This window comes from Pelobates fuscus, chromosome 3, assembly GCF_036172605.1.
Source record: "Pelobates fuscus isolate aPelFus1 chromosome 3, aPelFus1.pri, whole genome shotgun sequence".
In the NCBI taxonomy this organism is placed as follows: Eukaryota; Metazoa; Chordata; class Amphibia; order Anura; family Pelobatidae; genus Pelobates; species Pelobates fuscus.
The window spans coordinates 66,270,020-66,295,970 of record NC_086319.1 but is presented as its reverse complement, the minus strand read 5'-3'; the positions used below and the strand labels follow the sequence as shown (position 1 = coordinate 66,295,970).

Sequence of the window (25,951 nt, the reverse complement as noted above, 5' to 3'; positions counted from 1 at the left end):
GTGAGTGAGTGTATGTCTATCAGTGAGTGTGCGTGTCTATCAGTGAGTGAGGGTATGTCTGTCTGTCAGTGAGTGCATGTCTGTCAGTGAGTTTCTGTGTTTGTGTGTGTGTGTGTCTATCAGTGAGTGAGTGTATGTATGTCAGTGAGTGTGTGTTTGTGTGTGTGTGTATCTGTCAGTGAGTTTCTGTGTGTCAGTGAGTGAGTGTATGTGTGTCAGTGAGTGAATGTATGTCTGTCAGTGAGTGTGTGCCTGTCAGTGAGTGTGGGTCTGTGTGTTTGTCAGTGAGTGTCTGTCAGTGAGTGAGTGACATAAGGGGGCTGCAAAATGGATCTTTGCCTAGGGAAGCAGAAATCCTTGCACCAGCCCTGTAAGCAACCAGAAAGTAATACGATTGGTTGTCTGATTCACAGACGGGGTTGTACAAGGAGTTGTATCAATTTAATTTACTTTACATATTTGCAATGATGGAATCTAACATTGATCATGTCATAATGTGTGTGAGATATATTGTGTGATATATACTAATTATACTAATGAAGGCATATATATATATATATCTTCATTAGTCCTTGCACGCAGACTAATCAACTTAATAAAGTGCTGGGTGCATGAATAGCCGTAGCCTCAATATAACAATGCAAAAAACGGCTTGCACTCATGGTCTTTGAAGATAGAAAATGTTTCTTTATTGGAAATATTCCATAAAAATTATCAACGTTTCAGCCCTCATTCGGGGCTTTCCTCAGGATCAACACATGTCCTGCACAGAGCTTATCTTAGCAAAGGAGCCGGAAGCTCCTACTTAGAAGCACTCCTGAGGTAGTGGAGAAAAGCATGCATGCCTGGCAGACCTCATCTATTTGACTACTTACAATGGGGGAGGGAGGGGGAGGAGGCAATAGGCAGTCTTGGCACATTACCACTATAATGATGATTCTTTAAATCATTATATATGTATAGCATGTTAGTATATATTTGTTAGTTTTTGTGATCCCCTGGCACTCAATATCCATCAGAGAATGAAGTAACCTAAGTGAGCATGTTTAAATTGCAAATACTATATTTATTCCATGGATATTAATATATTATGCTGTTAATTGCGTGTAATATGTTTTATAGATACCATACTTATCTATTATATATTTAAATTTGAATTGCTGTTTTAGTTTGGAAAAAAAACACTTGCATTAATGTTGGATGCCCAGTGCATTTGTAAATGCGGATTATGTTGACACTAAAATACAAATAATATATTTGTAACGGACTGACATCTGTCCACAACATTCTCAGTTCTCTTAAAGCGTGTGTGTTTGAGAATGTATGTATATTCAACATGTAGGTTTATATGTATGCATGTATCTCAGTGTATATATGCGTGTGCGTACAAGAGACAAGAAGACAGATAGCACAGACAAACAATAAAAGACTAATACCACCGTTGTAAATTGACAAAATATATTGTCTATAGGTTTCGTAGAAATATAAGCGTTGGGGTTAGTCAAATGACCAAAGATGAATATTTAGAGAATGGTTAGTAATACCAACTGGATGAGGGAGCAGAGGTGTGGACATTTTTTATATGGCACCGTAAGGACCATAAATATATTTTTGAGCCACACAAGATATTTTTGATGCAATGGGGTGCCAGTGAGGAGCTTAGTAAACCGAAGCAACTATTTGATCCCAGAAAAACAGGTAGGAAGACTGCAATAGTGAAGTCGAGAGGGGGTGATGTGATATGGCAGTGAATTAGTGTTTGTTTGTTATCTTGGAAGACAAATTAATAGTGCCAAACAGTATTTTTGTGATTTAGATAATCTGTCTGAGCCAAATATGATTACAAAGCATGCAAATTATCTGGCTATATTATAGGGCTCAATGAGATTAAGAGCTTGGGTGATAGGGTGTAAGTGAAAGGAGGGAAGATGTTCAGTTTTATTGAAGTAAGATTTCATGTAGCAGTGGGACATCCTAGAGGAGATTTAAGATACACAGTTGGTAAAATAAAAATAAAAGAGAAATTGAAAGATCAGGAAATGAGGACACATATTTGTATTTTCAGCAAATAGGTCTTATATGAATCCACATTGTAGGATTTTCCTTTTAATAAATGTGGAAGGAGGGGACTAAAGAGCCAACGACTGATTATTGTGAACCCCCAGGAGAGAAGAGCATGGAAAAGGAATGACTGGTATGACCCCAAGTGAGAATAATATCACATTGAATTTACTATGTCAAGAAGTAGTTGGTGACATGCAGTGTCGAACGGCAGCAGATACACCTGAGATAATAAGAAATAAGTCACCTTTAAATGTGACAGAGAACAAATTACTTTTTATGCTGTTAAGGCTATCACAGCAGACTGGATAGGTTAAACTAGACTGAAGGTGTTCAACAAGGTTAGTAGAAGAGATATCAACAGATGTAACAGATGTACAAGAGCTTCCAGTAATTTAGAAGCCATGAGAAAAAGTAGAGATGGTTGTTGGACAAAACAGAATAATAATCGAATGAGGGCTTGATTGGGACAATTGCAGATTTTTTTCCTTTAAAACAGTCACATAAAACACCCTGAGAATCGTCCATTCACCCCTTTGAGGACCAAGGGACATACAGTTGCAAGAAAAAGTATGTGAACCCTTTGGAATGATATTGATTTCTGCACAAATTGGTCATAAAATGAGATCTAATCATCATCTAAGTCACAACAATAGACAATCACAGTCTGCTTAAAGGACCACTCTAGTGCCAGGAAAGCATACTCGTTTTCCTGGCACTAGAGTGCCCTGAGGGTGCCCCCACCCTCAGGGACCCCCTCCCGCCTGGCTCTGGAAAGGGGAAAAGGGGTAAAACTTACCTTTTTCCAGCGCTGGGCGGGGAGCTCTCCTCCTCCTCTCCGCCTCCGTTCCTCCCCGTCGGCTGAATGCGCACGCGCAGCAAGAGCTGCGCGCGCATTCAGCCGGTCACATAGGAAAGCATTCATAATGCTTTCCTATGGACGCTTGCGTGCTCTCACTGTGATTTTCACAGTGAGAATCACGCAAGCGCCTCTAGCGGCTGTCAGTGAGACAGCCACTAGAGGAAATAGGGGAAGGCTTAACTAATTGATAAACATAGCAGTTTCTCTGAAACTGCTATGTTTATAAAACAATTAGTTAACCCTAGCTGGACCTGGCACCGAGACCGCTTCATTAAGCTGAAGTGGTCTGGGTGCCTAGAGTGGTCCTTTAAACTAATAACACACAAGGAATTAAATGTTGCCATGTTTTTATTGAACACACCATGTAAACATTCACAGTGCAGGTGGAAAAAGTATGTGAACCCCTAGACTAATGACATCTCCAAGAGCTAATTGGAGTGAGATGTCAGCCAACTGGAGTCCAATCAATGAGATGAGATTGGAGATGTTGGTTACAGCTGCCCTGCCCTATAAAAAAAACCACACACCAGTTCTGGGTTTGCTTTTCACAAGAAGCATTGCCTGATGTGAATGATGCCTCGCACAAAAGAGCTCTCAGAAGACCTACGATTAAGAATTGTTGACTTGCATAAAGCTGGAAAGGGTTATAAAAGTATCTCCAAAAGCCTTGCTGTTCATCAGTCCTCGGTAAGACAAATTGTCTATAAATGGAGAAAGTTCAGCACTGCTGCTACTCTCCCTAGGAGTGGCCGTCCTGTAAAGATGACTGCAAGAGCACAGCGCAGACTGCTCAATGAGGTGAAGAAGAAGTGTCCACTAAAGACTTACAAAAGTCACTGGCAAATGCTAACATCCCTGCTAGCGAATCTACAATACGTAAAACACTAAACAAGAATGGAATTCATGGGAGGATACCACAGAGGAAGCCACTGCTATCCAAACAAAACATTGCTGCACGTTTACAGTTTGCACAAGAGCATCTGGATGTTCCACAGCAGTACTGGCAAAATATTCTATGGACAGATAAACCAAAGTTGTGAAGTATGGTGGTGGGGGCATCATGGTTTGGGGCTGCTTTGCTGCGTCAGGGCCTGGACGGATTGCTATCATCGAAGGAAAAATGAATTCCCAAGTTTATCAAGACATTTTGCAGGAGAACTTAAGGCCATTTGTCTACCAGCTGAAGCTCAACAGAAGATGGGTGTTGCAACAGGACAATGACCCAAAGCATAGAAGTAAATCAACAACAGAATGGCTTAAACAGAAGAAAATACGCCTTCTGGAGTGGCCCAGTCAGAGTCCTGACCTCAACCCAATTGAGATGCTGTGGCATGACCTCAAGAAAGCGATTCACACCAGACATCCCAAGAATATTGCTGAACTGAAACAGTTCTGTAAAGAGGAATGGTCAAGAATTACTCCTGACCGTTGTGCACGTCTGATCTGCAACTACAGGAAACGTTTGTTTGAAGTAAAGGCTGCCAAAGGAGGTTCAACCAGTTATTAAATCCAAGGGTTCACATACTTTTTCCGCCTGCACTGTGAATGTTTACATGGTGTGTTCAATAAAAACATGGCAACATTTCATTCTTTGTGTGTTATTAGTTTAAGCAGACTGTGATGGCCTATTGTTGTGACTTAGATGATGATCAGATCACATTGTTTGACCAATTTGTGCAGAAATCCACATTATTCCAAAGGGTTCACATACTTTTTTCTTGCAATTGTATTTGTCCCATGTTTTTAATTGCCTGTATCATCTGATTAACAAGTTAAAATACTTGTTTTTTTTTGGTTTGAGTCAAAATATTAGTTCTTATCAACAAATGGATCTAGCTTTTTGCCAGTTAGTTCATGAAATGGCTTAGTTACATCAACTGAAGTGTATGAACTTTAACCCCTTAAGGACCAAACTTCTGGAATAAAAGGGGATCATGACATGTCACACATGTCATGTGTCCTTAAGGGGTTAAAATAAATTGCTTATTTTGGCTTTCCATAAAAAGTGACCTAAATAGTCAGAATTTGACTCAATTTATTTTTATTTATTATGACCTTCTTTAGAATTCATTGTAAAATAAATTTAAAGTTCCAGAAACAGACAATGCTTGCAACCTTGTCTCCCCTAAGGACCATTTGTCCCATGTCATAATTCCTCCCCAAAAAATGACACAAGTGTGGAAATGGTTTTATTTATTGTTCAAATACATTCTTAAAGGTAAAAAATATATAATTATTTTTATATTGATGACGGTAATCTTTTGGTCCTCAAAGGGTTTCTGTTAATTCCATCCAGTTACGGAAGATATGCCCATTCCTCTAATAATCTGATGTATAGACATCATTTTACAGTTTGACAACTATAACAGAAAACCTTTGATTTTCAATTCAGCCTTTTACTTGTGCCAAAATATACACTAAACAATTCAACATAAGTAGATTCAGTGAAAAAGTTAGTTGTGGTGATTTCAAAATCAACATCAAAACTGCCGAAAAATCTACCTCCAGTTCAACTACATATCAAAGTCAACTATTTCGACACACATATTGCAATTCCATTGCTGGGTTTTAGTACATGTGCCTTTTATAAGGCCTAGTAAAATTCACAGATTTTACTAATATAACATGACGTAAAGTCATGATTTTATTAATGACACGGAGGCAAGTATTATGCTATCTCTTTCTTACTTTATTCCTCAGCAGCAAAGAGAAAGTATAACTGAAAGAGAAAAAAAAATGTAAAATATGAACAATATATAACAGATACAACCATATCTGCCTAGTAACAGGGCAGCCAATCAGCTTATAGGAACAGTCCATAAATGTCTTGCTATGCACTTTCACTTCCTCTTCTTTGCCTTCTGAACCGAAGACCCAAACCACTTTGACCCAAATATCCACTTCAGGAATTAACAATCGCCAACATGGTAGACGTCATGACAACGAAATCAAGCTGTAAAAACAGAGAAATAGGTGGTAAACTCCAAACTTAGGATCTGAGTGCAACATATCAGAATCATGCGGCCTGTATAAAAAATACACCATTGTCAGTATATCATATATATCACAATACAAAGACTACTACTTACCGCGGGAGAAGAAGACCTCCCGATTGAACCAATATCGTAAATCTGACCCAGACCCACGGGTGGGTGGGCAGGAATAATACTCACCTCCATGTCATTAATAAAATCATGACTTTACGTCATGTTATTAGTAAAATCTGGTAATTTTATTAATGGTTCAGCTAGTTTAAAGCTGAGCCACAACTAACGAGGAAACATGTTCAATCGGGCGGAAATAAAAATCGCGGAACGTAGATTCCTTAGACCAATCCGCCGCCTTCAAGATATCATCCAAACGACATCCCATCGTAGAAGCCTTTGATGCCATGGCACCTCTAACCGAATGAGCCGAAAAGATTGAGGTATCAATCCCTGCAGCGGAAAGGAGACTCTTAACCCAACGAGCCAACGTAGTCGAGGAGACCGGGAGAAACGGTGTCCTAAAGGAAATAAACAGTTGAGACAAGTCCGATAACCTCAACTGGCGGGTGCGATCCAAGTAAACTCGGAGACAAGCCACAGGACACAGAGCAGATCTGACTGAACACCTAGGGTAGTTCACCAACTTAGAAGCCGACTTAGTCCTCCTCGAGATGTTAAATGACACACCCTCGGGGGTGAATGAGATCGCGTTCCAGTCCAAAGCTCTGACGTCCGAGACTCTCTTGCATGAAAGGAGACATAGGAGCATAACCAATTTCCATGACAACTGTTTTAGCGCCAACTCCTCATTACGGGGCCATGACTCCAAGAAACCAAGAACAACGTTAACATCCCAAAACGAAGACTACCTGGATCTCGGAGGTCTAGAGAAACAGATACCCTTCAACAAGCGACACACAAATGGATGTTGTCCAATCGGAGATCCGTCGATCCCCAGATGTCCGGCTGAGATGGCCGATCTATAGACATTAATGGTGCAGTAGGACAAACCAGATTCAAAAAGTGTTGTCAAGAAACTGAGCACCTCATTCAGAGGGGCAGAAAGTGGATCCAACAGTCTTCCCACGCACCAGCCAGACCACACGCGCCACGCAGATTTGTAAGCTGTTCTGGTACCTGGTGCCCAGGCATTCTCCAAGAGTCGAGTAGTAGCTTGCGGAACGTCCGCGACACACCAGGGTCCCCTGAGATCAACCAAGCAGTGAGCTGGAGCAGGTTCTGATCCACCAATTCGTGCGAGTTCCCATCCGGATCCAGAAGCACATCCGGTCGCATTTCGATCATCCATGGGAAATCCATCGCCATCTCCAGAAGACGGGGAAACCACGGTTGAGTTTGCCATAGGGGGACTATCACCACCAACGTACAATCCTGTCTGGATGAGTACGCCAGTGTCCGAGATATCAGGCTGAATGGCGGAAATGCAAAGTGATGCCCCTGTGGCCACATTTGTAGGAACGCATCCACCGCCGTGGCCGCTGGATCCGGCCTCCAACTGAAGTATTGGGGCAGTTGGGAGTTCGCTCTGGATGCGAACAAATCCAGTTGCAACGGACCCCATAACCGATCTATCAGTCGAAAGGTCAAAGGTAGCAGATGCCAATCCCCTGAGTCTTTCAGGTAACACGAATTCCAATTTGTCCCATTTGTTGTCCAATCCCGGGATGTGTTCGGCCGTAACCGATACAGCGCAGTGGAGGCAAAACTGCCAGAAGTCTTTTGCAAAGTTCGTCAGTTGTTTTGATTTTGTTCCACCCAGTTGATTTATATACCTGACCGCGGACACATTGTCCATGCGTAGAAGAACGCAACAATTTCCCTGAGTCGGAGATAGACTCTGAATGGCAAATGATCCCGCTAACAGTTCCAGGCAATTTATGTGCAGCCTCGACTCGATTTCGGACCATCTTCCACCTGTGGAGACACTACCGCAGCGAGCGCCCCAACCATTTAGGTGTCAGGGTCTTACCTGAGTTGGGAGTCTGTAGCGCAGATATGTTGCTCACCCTTGCAGATAGCCACAGGCCGAGGTGGTCAGGTAAGAATTCACCTGGCCTGTGGGTCTGTGCACGGGGGCTGTGCAGGATGCAGTACCAAACACGCAGGACAGGCAAGGACTGAAGCAGCAGAATAGTCGAGGGATAGCCGAGGTCAAAGGATGCCAGAGGTCAGGAACAACGAGGAGTAGCCGAAGTCAAGGGATGCCAGAGGTCAGAATAAACGAGTCAGAAGCCGGGGTCAATAATACGAAGTAGATAAAAAGGAACACTGGTACAAAACAGGAACACAAGATCAAAGACTTGACACTGAGCACAGGGCGAGGCTGGGTTTAAATACCCTGCTGATGACCGATCAGAGTCAGGTGAGACACAGCCAAGTCAAGGTGCGGCCCCCGGTGTAGTAGCCATGCCAGGATGAACAGGACCGGAATCAGTAGTCTCTGTGTAAAGCTGCTGTGGCTCAGAGGCAGAAAGCAGGACTAGGAATGATAAGTTCCCCGGTTCAAGTCCCCTGTTGGGAACTCCAGGAGCGACCACGTCTGGCTGTCTGTCTAACAGGTGAGAACCGTGACAGTACCCCCCCTTTAAAAATGACCTCTGGGTGTAAGTAGGTTCTCCATCGAAATAATACACCTCTCCAGGGTCACTATCAGAATCCAGTGAATCCCCATAGTCAAAGTCCTCAGTGTGGAATCCCTTAATTGCTTGGGATTTCCCAGTACCAGCTTCTGGTACGGCTGAAGAACTGTCCAGGTTTTTTAGGTTCCGGGTACAGGTGGCAAGCACTTCCACAACTTCGGCAGGAACAGTGTTCGTAGCTAACAATGCTTTTTCGAACATTTCAAGGTCTTCTTTACGGACCGTAGTGCCATTAGAAGCAATGGCACAATCCACAGGTAAATCCAGGAGCGACCAAGTCTGGCTGTCTGTCTAACAGGTGAGAACCGTGACAGTACCCCCCCTTTAAAAATGACCTCTGGACGTAAGTAGGTTCTCCATCGAAATAATACACCTCTCCAGGGTCACTATCAGAATCCAGTGAATCCCCATAGTCAAAGTCCTCAGTGTGGAATCCCTTAATTGCTTGGGATTTCCCAGTACCAGCTTCTGGTACGGCTGAAGAACTGTCCAGGTTTTTTAGGTTCCGGGTACAGGTGGCAAGCACTTCCACAACTTCGGCAGGAACAGTGTTCGTAGCTAACAATGCTTTTTCGAACATTTCAAGGTCTTCTTTACGGACCGTAGTGCCATTAGAAGCAATGGCACAATCCACAGGTAAATCCTTTTCAGGTGGGCAGGAAGTAGCGGTGGTACCACAGGAAGTAACTTCGGCAGTAGATGCAGGCGGCTCTGGAGCAGGGGGTGTAGTTTTCTCCATGGAAGCCAAGCATGGGCAAGAATAACGGCTCCCTTGTAGCTTTTTAGGCTGGTATGCGGTGTACACTGGACGAAGGAAATTAGTACCCATTCGGAGAGCTGGAGGTCTAGGAGGGCGAACAGGACAAAGCGTGATGAAATGCCCTTTTTCTCCACAGTAATAACACAGGCCATGGCTTTTCCTTTGGTCCCTTTCCCTAGGTGTCACTTTGCAGTGGACAAGTCCTAATTGCATAGGTTCCTCACGGTCAAGTGGAACACAGGATACCTCTGGAGTTTTCCTGGGAACTGGATCATAAGGGGGCATCACTGGGGTGTGGTGATGGTACTCGGTTCCTTGGTTACGTAGACTCCGCGATTTTTTAGTAGGTGGAGCTGGCTTGGGCATAGTGGTCTTGCATTGTGAGTCCATAGCAGTAATAAAGGATTCCCAGCTGACAAGGACAGGACTCTTCGTCTGCAACATTTGGTGAGCCCAAACTTTGATGCGTCCAGACAACAGGTTGATAGCCGCTCTGACCCTGATGAATTCTGTGGCATAAGTTCGAGGCTTTAAAGAAAACAACACCTCGCAATCCATCTTGAATGACTGAAAGGACGTGCAGCTACCATCAAATCTGTCGTGCATGATGACAAACGGTTCCGGATAAGCTGGTTCCGGGGCTGGATGTACTGCGCCTTTAAGAAATAAAATTTCTTGCTGCAGCTCCGAAACAGTCTGGGCCAGGCTGGACACTTGCTGGAGTGAGGGTGAGCACATCTCTGCGGACTCCATATTGGTCAAGTCTTTTGTCAGGGTCTTACCTGAGTTGGGAGTCTGTAGTGCAGATATGTTGCTCACCCTTGCAGATAGCCACAGGCCGAGGTGGTCAGGTAAGAATTCACCTGGCCTGTGGGTCTGTGCACGGGGGCTGTGCAGGATGCAGTACCAAACACGCAGGACAGGCAAGGACTGAAGCAGCAGGATAGTCGAGGGATAGCCGAGGTCAAAGGATGCCAGAGGTCAGGAACAACGAGGAGTAGCCGAAGTCAAGGGATGCCAGAGGTCAGAATAAACGAGTCAGAAGCCGGGGTCAATAATACGAAGTAGATAAACAGGAACACTGGTACAAAACAGGAACACAAGATCAAAGACTTGACACTGAGCACAGGGCGAGGCTGGGTTTAAATACCCTGCTGATGACCGATCAGAGTCAGGTGAGACACAGCCAAGTCAAGGTGCGGCCCCCGGTGTAGTAGCCATGCCAGGATGAACAGGACCGGAATCAGTAGTCTCTGTGTAAAGCTGCTGTGGCTCAGAGGCAGAAAGCAGGTCTAGGAATGATAAGTTCCCCGGTTCAAGTCCCCTGTTGGGAACTCCAGGAGCGACCACGTCTGGCTGTCTGTCTAACAGGTGAGAACCGTGACAGTAGGCTGGCGTCCGATTCTATTACCACGTCTGGAGCGGTACAGAAGATGGCCCGGCCGTTCCAAGCCTCCATATGGTCCAACCACCACAGCAGTTCTTCTTTGGAATCCCTTTCCAGACTCAATTCGCTCTCGTACGAACCGCCCGACCGAAGATGGGATCCCTTCAGACGTTGTAGGGCCCGATAGTGTAGTGGACCCGGGAAAATTGCATGAATTGATGAGGCCAAAAGACCGATCACCCTCGCTAGTTGTTGTACGGAGAGAGAGGTGGCCCGTAGCGCACGCCTTATTTCCTTCTTCATAGACTTTAACCGGTCCTGTTCATCCTGGCATGGCTACTACACCGGGGGCCGCACCTTGACTTGGCTGTGTCTCACCTGACTCTGATCGGTCATCAGCAGGGTATTTAAACCCAGCCTCGCCCTGTGCTCAGTGTCAAGTCTTTGATCTTGTGTTCCTGTTTTGTACCAGTGTTCCTGTTTATCTACTTCGTATTATTGACCCCGGCTTCTGACTCGTTTATTCTGACCTCTGGCATCCCTTGACTTCGGCTACTCCTCGTTGTTCCTGACCTCTGGCATCCTTTGACCTCGGCTATCCCTCGACTATCCTGCTGCTTCAGTCCTTGCCTGTCCTGCGTGTTTGGTACTGCATCCTGCACAGCCCCCGTGCACAGACCCACAGGCCAGGTGAATTCTTACCTGACCACCTCGGCGGAGCAAGAACTGGACGATCGAATCGACTTTGAAACCCAGGAATTCCACCGAGTAATGCCAGCCACGTGTGCGCCGAAGGCAAAAGATGGCCGCCACATGCAGGGCGTGCCGCTGGTGCCTAGAGCTCCTCCCCCTGTCAATGGCCGGGGACCGCGTGCACCACACGTGGCCGGGAACTCTAGCGGGTGCGAGGAGACCGATCGGGCCGGCTGATAACGTGGCACACGGAGCCGCGAAGGATGGGAGGGGGAACCAAGGAGCAGAAAAGCTCCAAGCGAAAAACGTCCCCTGCTAGCCCGGGACCCTTGCCTGTAGAAGAACAGTGCAGAACAGGCAGGGAAACCGGGCAGAGTGCAGGGGATGTAAAAATACACAAATACAAGTGCAAAAATCAATAAAATACACAGAAACACATGAAACAAAAACCAGAAATCAAATAATTAATCCAATAAAATGCTACAACAGGTAAAACAATCCTGGTAACAATAATAAGCACAAATATACAGGAGAGAAAAAATATACGTAGCTGGTCTGAGGACAGCAGCAAAGGAAGTGGAAGTGCATAGCAAGACATTTATGGACTGTTCCTATAAGCTGATTGGCTGCCCTGTTACTAGGCAGATATGGTTGTATCTGTTATATATTGTTCATATTTTAAATTTTTTTTTCTCTTTCAGTTATATTTTCTCTTTGCTGTTGAGGATTAAAGTAAGAAAGAGATAGCATAATAAGAGCCTCCGTGTCATTAATAAAATCCTTCTAGGACAGTATACTGTGTTTAAAATAAACCAAAAACACTCACATTTCATAATTTATGTTTTCCATAAATGAAAAACATATTTATACACTCTCAAATTTTAATATATAACAATAAATAACAGTAATAATATTGTAGGTTGGCAGTCCAGATAGAGCATGTGTCTAAGATTAATGCCAGGCACAAAATAAATAAACCATGTTTCCTGTATGTTTATATAGGCTGCATAAGGGAATGCTAATTACGTGTTTATATGTGTGGTAGTGACTAATTAAAGGACCACTATAGGCACCCAGACCACTTCAGCTCAATGAAGTGGTCTGGGTGCCAGGTCCCTCTAGGATTGGCCCTGCCTGCTGTAAAAATAGCAGTTTCAGAGAAACTGCTATGTTTACTTTAGGGTTAATCCTGCCTCTAGTGGCTGTCTCATTGACAGCCGATAGAGGCGCTTCCGCGTTTCTCACTGTAATTTTCACAGTGAGAAGACGCCAGCGTCCATAGGAAAGCATTGAAAATGCTTTCCTATGGACTGACTGAATGCGCGCGCGGCTCTTTCCGCGCATGCGCATTCAGCCGATGATGTTGGAAGGGGGAGGAGAGCCCCTTAGCGCCGAGGGAGTGTTTAACCCCCTTCCTCCACCTTCAGCCCGGCGAGAGTGGGACCGTGAGGGTGGGGCAAGTTTGTTTTCCTGGCACTATACTGGTCCTTTAAGTGATTGTGAGTGGGCAAAATAACCCCACCCAGGGCCGCCATCAGGGCATGACAACCATAACAGTTGTCATGGGCCCGGCGGCCCTGGGGGGCCCGGCCGCCCGGGCCCCACGTGTGGGGCCCATCGGGTGGCCCACACACTTAGGGCCACCCGATGAGCCCCCTCCTTCAGGGGCCCGGTCAGCGCTATGGCCGTTGTATAGCGCGACCGGGCCCCTTTAAAAAAAAAAAAAAGCAGCCGCAAGTGCTGCTGGGAGGAAGTGCTCACTTCCTCCCAGCTCACTCCGCGCGGGAGGAGCGCGCCCGCCCAGCCGTAAAGAGGGAGAGCCCAGCAATGAAGAGGGAGCAGCGCCGACTCCCATCATCCCCAGCCACCCTCCTGCAAAGAAAAGGTAAGAGACAGGAGGGTGGCTGGAAAATGAGCTGTGTGTGTGCATGCATGTATGTATGTATGTCTGTATGTATGTCTGTGTCTGTATGCATGTATGTGTATGTCTGTCTGTCTGCATGTATGTGTATGTATGTATGTCTGTGTGTCTGTATGCATGTATGTGTATGTGTGTCTGTCTGTCTGTATGTATGTCTGTATGCATGTTTGTGTATGTCTGTCTGTATGTATGTGTATGTCTGTATGCATGTTTGTGTATGTCTGTCTGTATGTATGTGTATGTCTGTATGCATGTCTGTGTGTCTGTATGCATGTATGTGTATGTCTGTATGTATGCATGTCTGTGTATGTATGTCTGTCTGAATGTATGTCTGTCTGTGTGTATGTCTGTATGCATGTATGTCTATGTATGTATGTCTGTCTGGATGCATGCATGTCTGTCTGTATGTCTATGTCTGTCTGGATGCGTGTATGTCTGTGTGTCTGGATGCATGTATGTGTATGTATGTCTGTCTGTATGCATGTATGTGTATGTATGTCTGTCTGCATGTCTGTATGCATGTATGTCTATGTATGTATGTCTGTCTGGATGCATGCATGTCTGTCTGTATGTCTCTGTCTGTCTGTCTGTATGCGTGTATGTCTGTCTGTATGCATGTATGTCTGTGTGTCTGGATGCATGTATGTGTATGTATGTCTGTATGTGTATGTATGTCTGTCTGCATGCATTTATGTCTGTCCGTATGTCTATGTGTGTATGTATGTATGTCTGTGTGTATGTATGTATGTATGTCTGGATGCATGTCTGTGTGTATGTCTATGTCTGTCTGACTGCATGCATGTATGTCTACGTATGTATGTCTGTCTATGTATGTTTGTGTATGTCTGTATGCATACATGTATGTCTGTATGCATGTATGTCTGTATGTATGTCTATGTATGTGTATATGTATGTCTGTATGTCATTATATATGTATATATGTATGTCTGTATGTCAGTATGAATGTATGTCTGCATATTATTATGAACGTAGGTCTGTGTGTATGTGTGTATGGATGTCTGTATGCATGTATGTCTGTCAGTATGTCTGTATATATGCATGTATGTCAGTCTGTATGTCTGTATGCCATTATGAATGTATGTGTGTATGGATGTCAGTGTCTGTATGTATGAATGTGTGTGTGTGTGTGTATGTATGTATGTATGTCGGTGTCTGTATGTATGTGTGTCTGTCTGTCACTATGTATGCCTGTGTGTATGTCTCAGTATGTGTGTGTCAGTATGTATGCCTGTATGCGTGTGTGTCTGTTTCAATATGTGTGTCTGTTAGTATGTATCAATGTGTGCGTTTGTGTCTGTGTGTGGACCCAGTGAGCGGTATTTGGAGGTGGGCCCCAGACCCTGAGCTGAGTTAGGGGCCCCAAAATTTCTGGTGGCGGCCCTGACCCCACCTACTCAATTGAAAGCCTATAATGATCCTGCAGTCAGTGACATCTTAACATCATTAGGGCCCCTGGGCAAAGCAGTGCACAGACTACTGAATACAGACTGCTGAAAACACACTCACACAGACTGCTGAATACACACAGACTGCTGAATACACACACACAAAGACTGCTAAATACACAGACTGCGGTGAGGGGTGCAGTGTGTGTTTGTGTGTAGGGGTGCTGTGTGTGTGTGCGTGTGTGTAGGGGTGCTGTGTGTGAGGTGCAGTGTGTGTGAGGGTGCTGTGTGTGTGATGTGTACGAGGGGTGCTGTGTGTGTGTACGAGGGGTGCTGTGTGTGAGGGATGCTGTGTGTGAGGGATGCTGTGTGTGTCAGGGGTGCTGTGTGTGTGGAAGGTGCTGCGTGTGAGGGGTTCAGTGTGTGAGAGATATGCTGTGTGTGTGTGAGACTGGTGCTGTGTGTGTGAGGGGTGCTGTGTGTGTGTTTGAGAGATGCTGTTTGTGAGGTGCTGTGTGTTTTTGAGAGATGTTGTGTGTAAGGTGCTGCAGGTGGGTGGTGTTTGTGTGTTGAAGAGTGTGAGGGGTGCATGGAAAATAAAAAAATAATAAAATCTGCATGTCCCCCTCCCCCCAACCTTTCTTCTTACCTTTAGTGAAGTAAGCGGGGGGAACACTGCCAGCCTTGGTGGTCAGGTGGTGATCTATATAGCCTGCAGCTCGTCTGGCTGCAGGCTGTCAAACTCCTTGCAATCTGAGCGCTGTGTAGAGCATTGCCATGGTAAAGCGCAGCAACGCTCCACACAGCCTGTGGGAGGAGCGATCTGCTTCTGAGATCCCCCCCTGCCTTTGGGTCCTTCCGCCCTCACTCGGTGGGCCTTTGGGCCAGTGAGGGAGATCTTTGATCTCCCCATGGCACGAGAGGGCCCACGGCAAGAGAGCATGGCCGGCTCTCCATGGATCGGCCGGGGAGATCAAAGGCCTGTGGGGCCCCTGGCAACTGCTGCCTGCCCATGGGGAAAGATGACCCTGTCTGCAGTGGAAAGGGTGCAGGATTTAACCCCTTAAGGGCACATGACATGTGTGACATGTCATGATTCCCTTTTATTCCAGAAGTTTGGTCCTTAAGGGGTTAAAGCCTTTTACTTGTACATGTATCTGTTCCTGGATTCCTGGATCCAAAGCCATTGCTGTAAGGGATGGTTCAATTCTGAAGAAGAAGAGGGATTCTATGAGATTTGTGGGATGTGACTAATCAGTAAAATAGAATGGTTGGTGGTGGAAGCAAGTCCACTATAAGATACCTTCTACAGAATTATAAATAATAATAATAGTTAATGGTGGCTTTGGCAAGGAAGAGGGATTGTTTTGTTATAATTGTTGATCAGTATTGAGCACATTGAGGATGTACTTCGACAGGTCTCTTGCTGTAGTTCTTTGTGTCACATCTGTCAGTGGTATTTACTGAAATAAGAATTTAATGGGAATTCAAGATGAATTTAAAATTTAAGGACAAAATAGCCAAATAGGAATTTCAGTTGGCTTGGAAAATATTTTCAGTTTAGTTACTTTTGCCTTAAAGTGACACTATAGTCCACCAGAACAACTACAGCTTAATGTAGTTGTTCTGGTGAGTGTAATCTGTCTCTGCAGGCTTTTTTCTTTAAACACTGACTTTTCAGAGACAAAGGTTCCCTAGGGACACCTCCAGTGGCCACTCCTCAGATGTCCACTGAAGGTGATTCCTGGGGCAGTGCTGCATAGTGTGCAGCACTGATGTTCAGCGTCTCTGCATGGATATACTGAACAGACCTCATAGAGATCCATTGATTCAATGAGAAGATGCTGACTGACCATGCATTTGGCCCCTCCCAACCGGCCTCCATGACACTTTCCTACGGGAAAGCATTGGATTGGCTAAGATGAGCAATTCTGATAATGTCAGCCAAGGAGGCAGATCGGGGCTGGGCCAGTGTTGGCAGACCTTGAAGTAAGTTTTCTTACTGTTTAAGTAGTGACCATAAGACCCATAAAAACAGAGAAAAACAACAATATTGTTTGCTGTATAAAATAGATCAGGAGTAATATATTGGTAATTTACTCGCTTTTAGTTGAGCAGACAGACCACTCAAAAAATAGGGCATAAGTGGTTTGATCCCCACCTGGGATTCTTTAGTGAAGTTCTCACTGGAACAGTTGACTGTATTCCTTTATTAAAACAGCATTAAAAGCAATCCACAACGTGTTTCGCCACACAGGGCTTTATCACTGTGAGTGTGCCATATACACTCACAGTCATAAAGCCTTGTGTGGCAAACATGTATATTGCTTTTCATGCTGTTTTAATAAAGGAATACAGTCTCTGTTTTCCTGGGTTTAATGGTCATTACCATTGCTGAGATATCTGCTGAACATATCTTCATGCATATCCTATAAGTGGGGATCAATATCACTGCACGCAAATTACACTAGAGCTAGTATTAGCTAAGTAAGACTACTTAAGATCTACAAATTATCAGAGTCTTATATTCTTGTGATACACATCACTATTGTTTACCTCTGTTTTCTATTTGTCCATACGGAGCATTCTCTGACCTGATATTTCAAATAAGAAGAGACTCTTCCACAAGACTTTGCTGTATCCTTGCAAGTTGCACAATATTGGACTTTTTATGGTTTTTAATTTATTGTTTTATACTGGATTTAAGTTTTAGCTCGTATTGTGTTTTTATACTTATTAGCTCTGTAGGTGTTTTATAATTTATATTTTTGGTGCAACCTACCATTCTTAGTTATTATATCTTTTCCTATTCTGCCTGATGAGGTTGGAGAATACAGGACAAGTGAACTGAGACAATTGCTCCATACAGAATCTCTCCAGATCCTTCAAATTTCAAGGTCGACGCTGGCGGACGCTCCTCTTCAGGTGGGGATGGCCATGGCAGGACCTTGATTTTGATGTATGTTTTGGATCACTGTCTTGCTAAAAGATCCAATCACATCTCATGTTAAGCTTTCTTGCAGAGGCAGTCTGTTGAGATTTGATAGAGTCCATGATGCCATGTATCCTAATAAAATATCCAGGTCCTCTGGCAGAAAAAACGGCCGCAAAAAATAAAAAAGACACCACCATATTTAACCATGGGCATGATGTACTTTTCCATACGGCTACTTCTCTGTGTGCACCAAACACACCTCTGATGTTTATTGCCAAAAAGCTCTATTTTGCTTTCATCTGGCCATGGAACTCGATCCCATTTGAAGTTCCAGTAGTGTCTGGGAAACTAAATGCGCTTGAGTTTGGCCTATTTGACCTATGTGTTAGCTAATATTTATACCCCTGTGAAACACGAAGTCATGGTTAAACAATTTCCTGCTACTGGTCACCCAGGTGTAATAAAAAAAAAAAATATCAATGTGAATATACGTCAAATATATTTTTCTCATATGAATTCATATGCCAATAATTGTGCCATACATATATTTTACAAATATTTTTTTTATAAACCTATGTTGTGTTTGCAATTGCTTGATAGTCATGAGAGCAGATTATTTATGAGTATTTTTTAACAAAAGATCAAATGGTTAAAACATGAGTAATTTTTTTCACAGCCTTGTTTGCTCATATTTACCAAATGTGCCAATATTAGTGGAGGGCACTGTGTCTGTGTGTGTGCATCTGCATGAATCTAAACTCCCCCCTTCCATACCCTACTGTGATTGGGCTGACGAACTGCTGCCCCACCCTCTACTCCCTTTATTCACCATACTCTTCTAGTGTAGGCCCACTTTATTTACTGGCCTACAGCATACGTCGGTTTCGGCACACCTCAACCGACTTTTTCCCATCACATGTTTGCTAACAACAATCTTACTTCATATCATAATCAATGTTGCCCCGAACATACACACATATTTATTTGTTTATTCCATGGTTGGGATTTCACGTGATTTCCAGGTTTTATTATTTCACTTACACATCGTTCAATTAAGGACACATCTGCAAAGGGAAAGTGGGAAAGGTACAATAAGCATTTGCAGTATTTTGTAGGTATTGAAGTGCACAGCATTAAGTTCTTCAACCTCCATGAGATCCCATGATATGGTTTATCAAGTTTTTACATTCTTGGATCTGCATTGCTGACATATTTTTTCAGGTTTCTTACAGAGACAAACCCCCATCATCTCCCTGTTTGTTTTTTGAGAACCAGAGAGATAGCCCCCTACTATCCAAAGTATGCATTTCTTTGTGAAAAACATATTGCAGTCTTTTGTAACAAAGAGTAACGAATGTCCATTCCTTTTATCACAGGAAATTACTTTGATTTCCTTTCCTCAGGTAGCAAAACACAATATTCCAAAAATCACGACTAACGGACCAATACTGCAGCACATACACAACAGCCAGAAGACAAACAATGCAATAAACTTCCATAGAATTTATTGTGAATGGTTCCTATGTCATATCATCTGTGTCTATAAAATCCTTTTATTACCTTTCTTATATGAGATATACTAATACTAAACTGTGATGAGTATCTATCCGGCGAGACAGAGATTTTGCTTTTTGTTCATGCTTATGTAATAAACATGTAAAATTTCAATGGCGTATATATACGGCATCATAAAATAAATCTGGGACTCAAAATCCTTCTCTTTCCAGAGAGTAAAAAAAAAAAACAATAGTTTGATTTATAGCTTAATAAATTTCCTCCATGATGCTAAAGCACAGAGACAAAGGAAATTAATAAAGAAAAGGCATACAGAGAATTTACAGTTTTCTAGATCACCACCAGCACAGTTATGTTGTATAATTTTATTATACAGTTTAGTTTTTCTGGACTGTGCTAAAAGAATGGGAATAGATGGAGGTCATATACATATAACCGAGAAGAAAAGTTGATGGTGCAAGTATAAATCTGTAACCTCTGGTTCCCACCAGCTGTTATGGATTACTGGAGCTTTAGTCCTTAGTATTAAAATGCCAAAGGCAGCCTATGAGTCGAAGCATGTGAAAGACAATTCAACACAGCAGGATCTATGTACAAGCAATCCTTAAGTATAGATAAACAAAAAGTTCCAGGATTCTACAAGCATCATTAGTGTCTCGAGTACGCAGTTGCATTCTCAATCACATCTGTGATCAACACCACATCATCTAGTACCCATCTGAGTGCATGACAATGAAGATGTCAAGCTCATGTCACACGCGTGATCACTTTACAATAACATGATGTCTCTCTTTGGGCTTGATTTCAATTGAATTTTTTTTGCGTGCATGTTCAAAGCTCTGGAAAGAAAGGACTGATGTATAGATACATTTTCAACATTATATTGTGTAATGTTTCTATATGTTAATAATTTATATGCCAAAAGCAATTGTCCTGAATAGCAGAAAGGATATAGTAGACTTGCCTTATAGCAGAATCTCTATGACAAGCTGTTACATACATGCCATTTTTTATTGCACTCATAAAACATTGTATTAAGAAGCATATTTTTTTTTTATACAGTAAAGGAACACAAAACACCTTTTTAAATCCTTGTTCATAACAGTACATTATATTTAAATTGAAAAAAGATTTAAATATCTAAACAATAAAAAAAAATGTTTATAGTTGTGTAATCTATGTATAGTCGACAAGGGCAAATTTAATTACCCTGTAAGTCAAAATTGTGAATTTTTTAATGCATTTTACTGTGTTTTTCTAAATGAACAGAAACTCTGGTGTATTATATTGACATTGTCTCTTTTTTTCCAATCTAATTAACTACATAATTATGTAACAATCAGGGTCACTGTCTGTCTCTTCCCTATGGAGTATGTTGGTTTATATCATATTTATCTTTATAGTTCTCTCCTTTCTACACCTCATGTATACACCTCATGTACAGCAACTGCATAAATATAAAGAATAGCAACAATATATATATATATATAATATTATATGTCATTGCTTACATAAATAATACTTATATTCACTGCAATACCCATGATGTTCTCAAGGTAGCAAATCTAGCTTTATCTTGTTTATTTTCATTTTTATTTTTTTGCCTTTAGTTTTACTTCCCTGAATTAATTCCTAACTTGTTCACTGTGTTTTTAATGAAGTGCTTTCAACTTCAGTTTTCTTCAGCATCTGATTAACACAATTTCACATTCTCAACTTCCCTTCCCTCACCAGCATCTAAGCCTTGCAAGTGCCAGATTGTTATATAACATCTCCTGGAAGTGTACACCTATACTTTGCAGACTGTGTTGTCATTATAATTGCAGGATTCAATTCCTTTCCCCCTGGACACATATCATAGAGCACTGTGCATGAAAAGTGCTTCCCTGCTCTCTGTAGAATAAATCTACTGCAGGTAGGAACATCAATTGATAAAAGGGAGTCAGAAATCCCAAGTGTACTAACTGTCTTGATTAGTAGTTAATATATTTCTCTCCTGCAACATGTAAACTCTATGAAATGTTCCACTTTTTATGTCCTGTCCATCAGTAATATGATGTAATGTGTATTCTAGGAAATTTGCTGTGTCTAGAAGCTAAACTTCAAGTATCTCATCCCTGGATAACAATGAGAATATCTGTACAGCACTGCCTATAGTGTGCCTTGTGCAAGGTAAAACTTCAGGAGATGTCAGATATTGTCACAATGTGTGCTGATAATCCAAAATACAAAGTACCCCCTTGCTCTCTGTAAATCCCATTCAAATTCATTCCATTCGGTGATCAGGATCAGGTTGGAAGTCAATGAACCTATAAACCCAGAACGAGGATGCCTTCCATTTACAGGTAGCAATTTGCAGCTTGGTTTCATCTGATGTGCATATAATAGACCTTTCTCCAGTGCAATACACCTAGAGGCCAGCACAACAGAATGCTGGTAAAAACCCAAAGCAAACTGGGGCACTGGATACATTGTACATTTAATGCATCAATGGAATCAGATCCCTGTGCAATATCCCTGCTTTATATCAATTCATTGTGCTCAGAGAAAGAGAGTCTCAATGACATTGCCAGGTGAATGATACCCCTGCTCTACATGGCATTCACACACATCATCAGCACAAACATGTCATGTCCTACCTCTATCCAATGTGAGGGGCTGGACCACTGTCGCCATGTCTGTCGTTGGATGTGGAGTGACGCTCAGTGCTTCAGCGGCAGAAGAACTGGAGTGTAAAAAAGGGAAGGAGGAAGGGGGAGGGGGTGGGGAGAGTGTTAGAGAGAGGAACAGAAACAGCAGCAGCTAGCTTGAGCTGCTAACTTTATCCCTCTAATGAGGGAATTTGAGAGATAGCACTGCAAGCTCTCAATTCAAGAGGAAAATATCAAATGCAGGATTAGAAATATCTAGATATTGAGGCTGACCTGGCTGCATGTGTCATTGGAAAAGATGGAAAGTCTCCTGGCACACACATGGTTAACTGCTACCATACTTGGTATTTAAAATACAATAAATTACTAACTCTTACATAGGTTGCCAGTTAAGTGCATTTAATGGATTTTTATTTTTTTGCAGAAAAGAATATTAATAGTTATTGTAATGTTTCCCTGGTAACTAATGCCCTGTATGAATTGTAAGAAAATGTCTTGGGAAAAAAAGGATTTGCTAGCAATCTATAATATAGCTGGTAGGATGGGCTAGGACGGAATGGAGAAAGTGGTAAAAATATAGAGAGATTTGTAAAGAAATTATTCGAATAAAATAAATAATATTGTGTGATGTCAGAGAAATTGTGCATTTGATGCATCTGTTAAAGAGTAAGGAGATTTCATCTAAGGCAAAGAAAAGGTTTTTTTACTGTAAGAGCAATAAGGATATGGAACTCATTGCCGGAAGAGGTGGTTTTGTCAGAGTCTATACAGATGTTTAAATTGCAATTGGATAAATACTTGCAAAAACATAACATACAGGGATATCATTTCTAATTAGTGGGGTAATAGCTGCTTGATCCAAGGAGACATCTGACTGCTATTTTGGGGTCAAGAAGGAATTTTTTCCTAGTTTGTTGCAAAATTGGAAGCGCTTCAGACTGGGTTTTTTGCCTTCTTTTGGATCAACAGCAAAAGCATATGTGAGGAAGGCTGAACTTGATGGATGCAAGTCTCTTTTCAGCTATGTAACTATGTAACTATGTAACTATGTAACTGTTGGGAAAACAGTCGATTAGAAATATACATGTTTTATTAACGGTTGCTATTAACCCCTTACTCATCAACTCAGCGAATTTATGAATAGCAGAATTCTGAACTCCATAGACACACAGGGAGGGTTTATCAGAGATTAAATTGCAGATTGACAAGAATTCAAAGTGAATTCAAGGGAATGTTAACTTTTAGGTCAAACATGGTTATTCGCCAACAGGGTTTTTCACTAAACACTGGATTTTGTCCTAATGGACAAAATCCGTTGCAAATGCTTGAATTCTGACTGAAATGACAATTCTCATATTTACTAAACCCAGTAAAGAGAATCTTCAGCAATCACTCAGATGCATACAGTGCCTGGATTTAAATCATTGCTTTTGTATTCAAATCATATGAAAAAGTGTAGGATTCGAAAGATTCACAATGCATCGGTTTTAATAAAATTGGGGACTTAATGCATCCGATTGGATGCACAACCACAAATTTTCATTCACTTGCTTTTTAGAAACAAGTTGTCCATTGGCAGCGCAAAGGGGTTAATTATGTGGCAGCTTGTCAGCACATGCTAGCCATTAAAAAATGAAATATTAAACAAACCCACATATTACTATAAGGGAGGATTTAATTCTTCTTATGCCCCCACTAGTGTTGTCGCGAACCCTAAATTTTCGGTTCGCGAATGGCGAACGCGAACTTCCTCAAATGTTCGTGAACCGGCGAACCGCGCGAACCGCCATTGACTTCAATGGGCAGGCGAATTTTAAAACCAACAGGGACTCTTTCTGGCCACAAAAAGTGATGGAAAAGTTGTTTCAAGGGGACTAACACCTGGACTGTGGCATGCCGGAGGGGGATCCATGGCAAAACTCCCATGGAAAATTACACAGTTGATGCAGAGTCTGCTTTTAATCCATAAAGGGCAGAAATCACCTAACATTCCTAAATTGTTTGGAATAACGTGCTTTAAAACATCAGGTATGATGTTGTATCGATCAGGTAGTGTAAGGGTTACGCCCGCTTCACAGTGACAGACCAAACTCCCCGTTTAACGCACCGCAAACAGTCCTCTATATACAGAGTAAACATGGCTCCCTCTATATACAGAGTAACATGGCTCCCTCTGTATACTGTGTAAACATGGCTCCCCTCTATATACAGTGTAAACATGGCTCCCTCTATATACAGAGTAACATGGCTCTCTCTATATACAGTGTAACATGGCTCCCCTCTATATACAGAGTAACATGGCTCCCTCTGTATACTGTGTAAACATGGCTCCCCTCTATATACAGTGTAAACATGGCTCCCTCTATATACAGAGTAACATGGCTCCCTTTATATACAGTGTAACATGGCTCCCCTCTATATACAGAGTAACATGGCTTCCCTCTATATACCGTGTAAACATGGCTCCCTCTATATACAGAATAACATGGCTTCCCTCTATATACCGTGTAAACATGGCTCCCCTCTGTATATAGAGGGAGCCATGTTACTCTGTATATAGAGGGAGCCATGTTTCCACTGTATATAGTGTAACATGGCTCCCCTCTATATGCAGAGTAACATGGCTCCCCTCTATATACAGTGTAAACATGGCTCCTCTCTATATACAGAGTAACATGGCTCCCCTCTATACAGGGGCGTACCTGGAGCATTTGGCACCCGGGGCGGATCCTTTATTTGGCACCCCCCTCCCCAACTTTGAAATGTAAAAAACAGCTGCAATTTTTTTTAAATGTATGTTTATGCAGTGTGTGTATAGTGTGTAAAGTGTGTGTATATTGTGTGTATAGTGAGTGTGTATAGTGTGTACAGTGTGTGTATATTGTGTGTATAGTGAGTGTGTATAGTGTGTGTGTATAGTGTGTATAGTGTGTGCAGTGTGTGTATAGAGTGTGTATAGTGTGTGTATGCAGTGTGTGTAGTGTGTGTGTATAGTGTGTGCATAGTGTATGCAGTGTGTGCAGTGTGTGCATAGTGTGTACAGTGTGTGTGTATATTGTGTGTATAGTGTGTGTAGTGTGTGTATAATGTGTGCAGTGTGTGCAGTGTGTATGTAGTGTGTGTGTATAGTGTGTGCATAGTGTATGCAGTGTGTGCAGTGTGTGCATAGTGTGTACAGTGTGTGTGTATATTGTGTGTATAGTGTGTGTAGTGTGTGTATAATGTGTGCAGTGTGTGCAGTGTGTATGTAGTGTGTGTGTATAGTGTGTGCATAGTGTATGCAGTGTGTGCATAGTGTGTACAGTGTGTACAGTGTGTGTGTGTAGTGTGTGTAGTGTGTGTATAGTGTGTATAGTGTGTGCAGTGTGTGTATAGTGTGTATGCAGTGTGTGTATAGTGTGTATGCAGTGTGTGTATAGTGTATGCAGTGTGTGTATAGTGTGTGCAGTGTGTGTATAGTTAGTGCAGTGTGTGTATAGTGTATGCAGTGTGTGCAGTGTGTATGCAGTGTGTGTAGAGTGTGTAAAGTGTATGCAGTGTGTGTATAGTGTGTGTATAGAGTGTGCAGTGTGTGTATAGTGTGTGCAGTGTGTATAGTGTGTGCAGTGTGTATGCAGTTTGTATAGTGTGTGTATGCAGTGTGTGTAGTGTGTGTGTGCATAGTGTGTACAGTGTGTGTATAGTGTGTACAGTGTGTGTGTATATTGTGTGTATAGTGTGTGTATATTGTGTGTAGTGTGTGTATAGTGTGTGCAGTGTGTGTATAGTGTATGCAGTGTGTGTCCCCAAGCCCCTAGTCACACAGCCAAATAAAAAAGCCCCTACCTACCCCCCTTACCCTAAAAAATAGTGAAAATTACTACCCTGTAAAGTAAAATTCAACTTACTATTCAACGTCTTCTTCTTCTAAAATCTTCATTTTTTTAGCCCCAAAAAAGGCCAAATAAAAAGCCATCATACCCGTCGAACTTAAAAATAAAATAAAAAACCCGAGCACAAAAAAAAATTAATCCATCTTCACCCATGGAGGGCTCCGTGTCAGTGTTTATCAGGGATCCTTAGGATAGGTGTCAATCCATATCTGCCAAGTGACCCTATGTAGGGGGAACAGTC

General features: G+C 42.5%; 1 protein-coding gene across 1 annotated transcript in view; it reads right to left on the bottom strand.

Moving 5' to 3' along the window:
- The window catches only part of LIN7A (lin-7 homolog A, crumbs cell polarity complex component), a 129,732-nt gene extending 107,799 nt beyond the window's left edge, over nt 1–21,933 (bottom strand). The window contains exon 1 of the mRNA XM_063447146.1: nt 21,827–21,933. Within this exon, the coding sequence (XP_063303216.1) occupies nt 21,827–21,863 (37 nt within the window). The 5' untranslated portion in view covers nt 21,864–21,933. The remainder of the gene's footprint in view (nt 1–21,826) is intronic.
- Nucleotides 21,934–25,951: the final 4,018 nt, after the last annotated feature.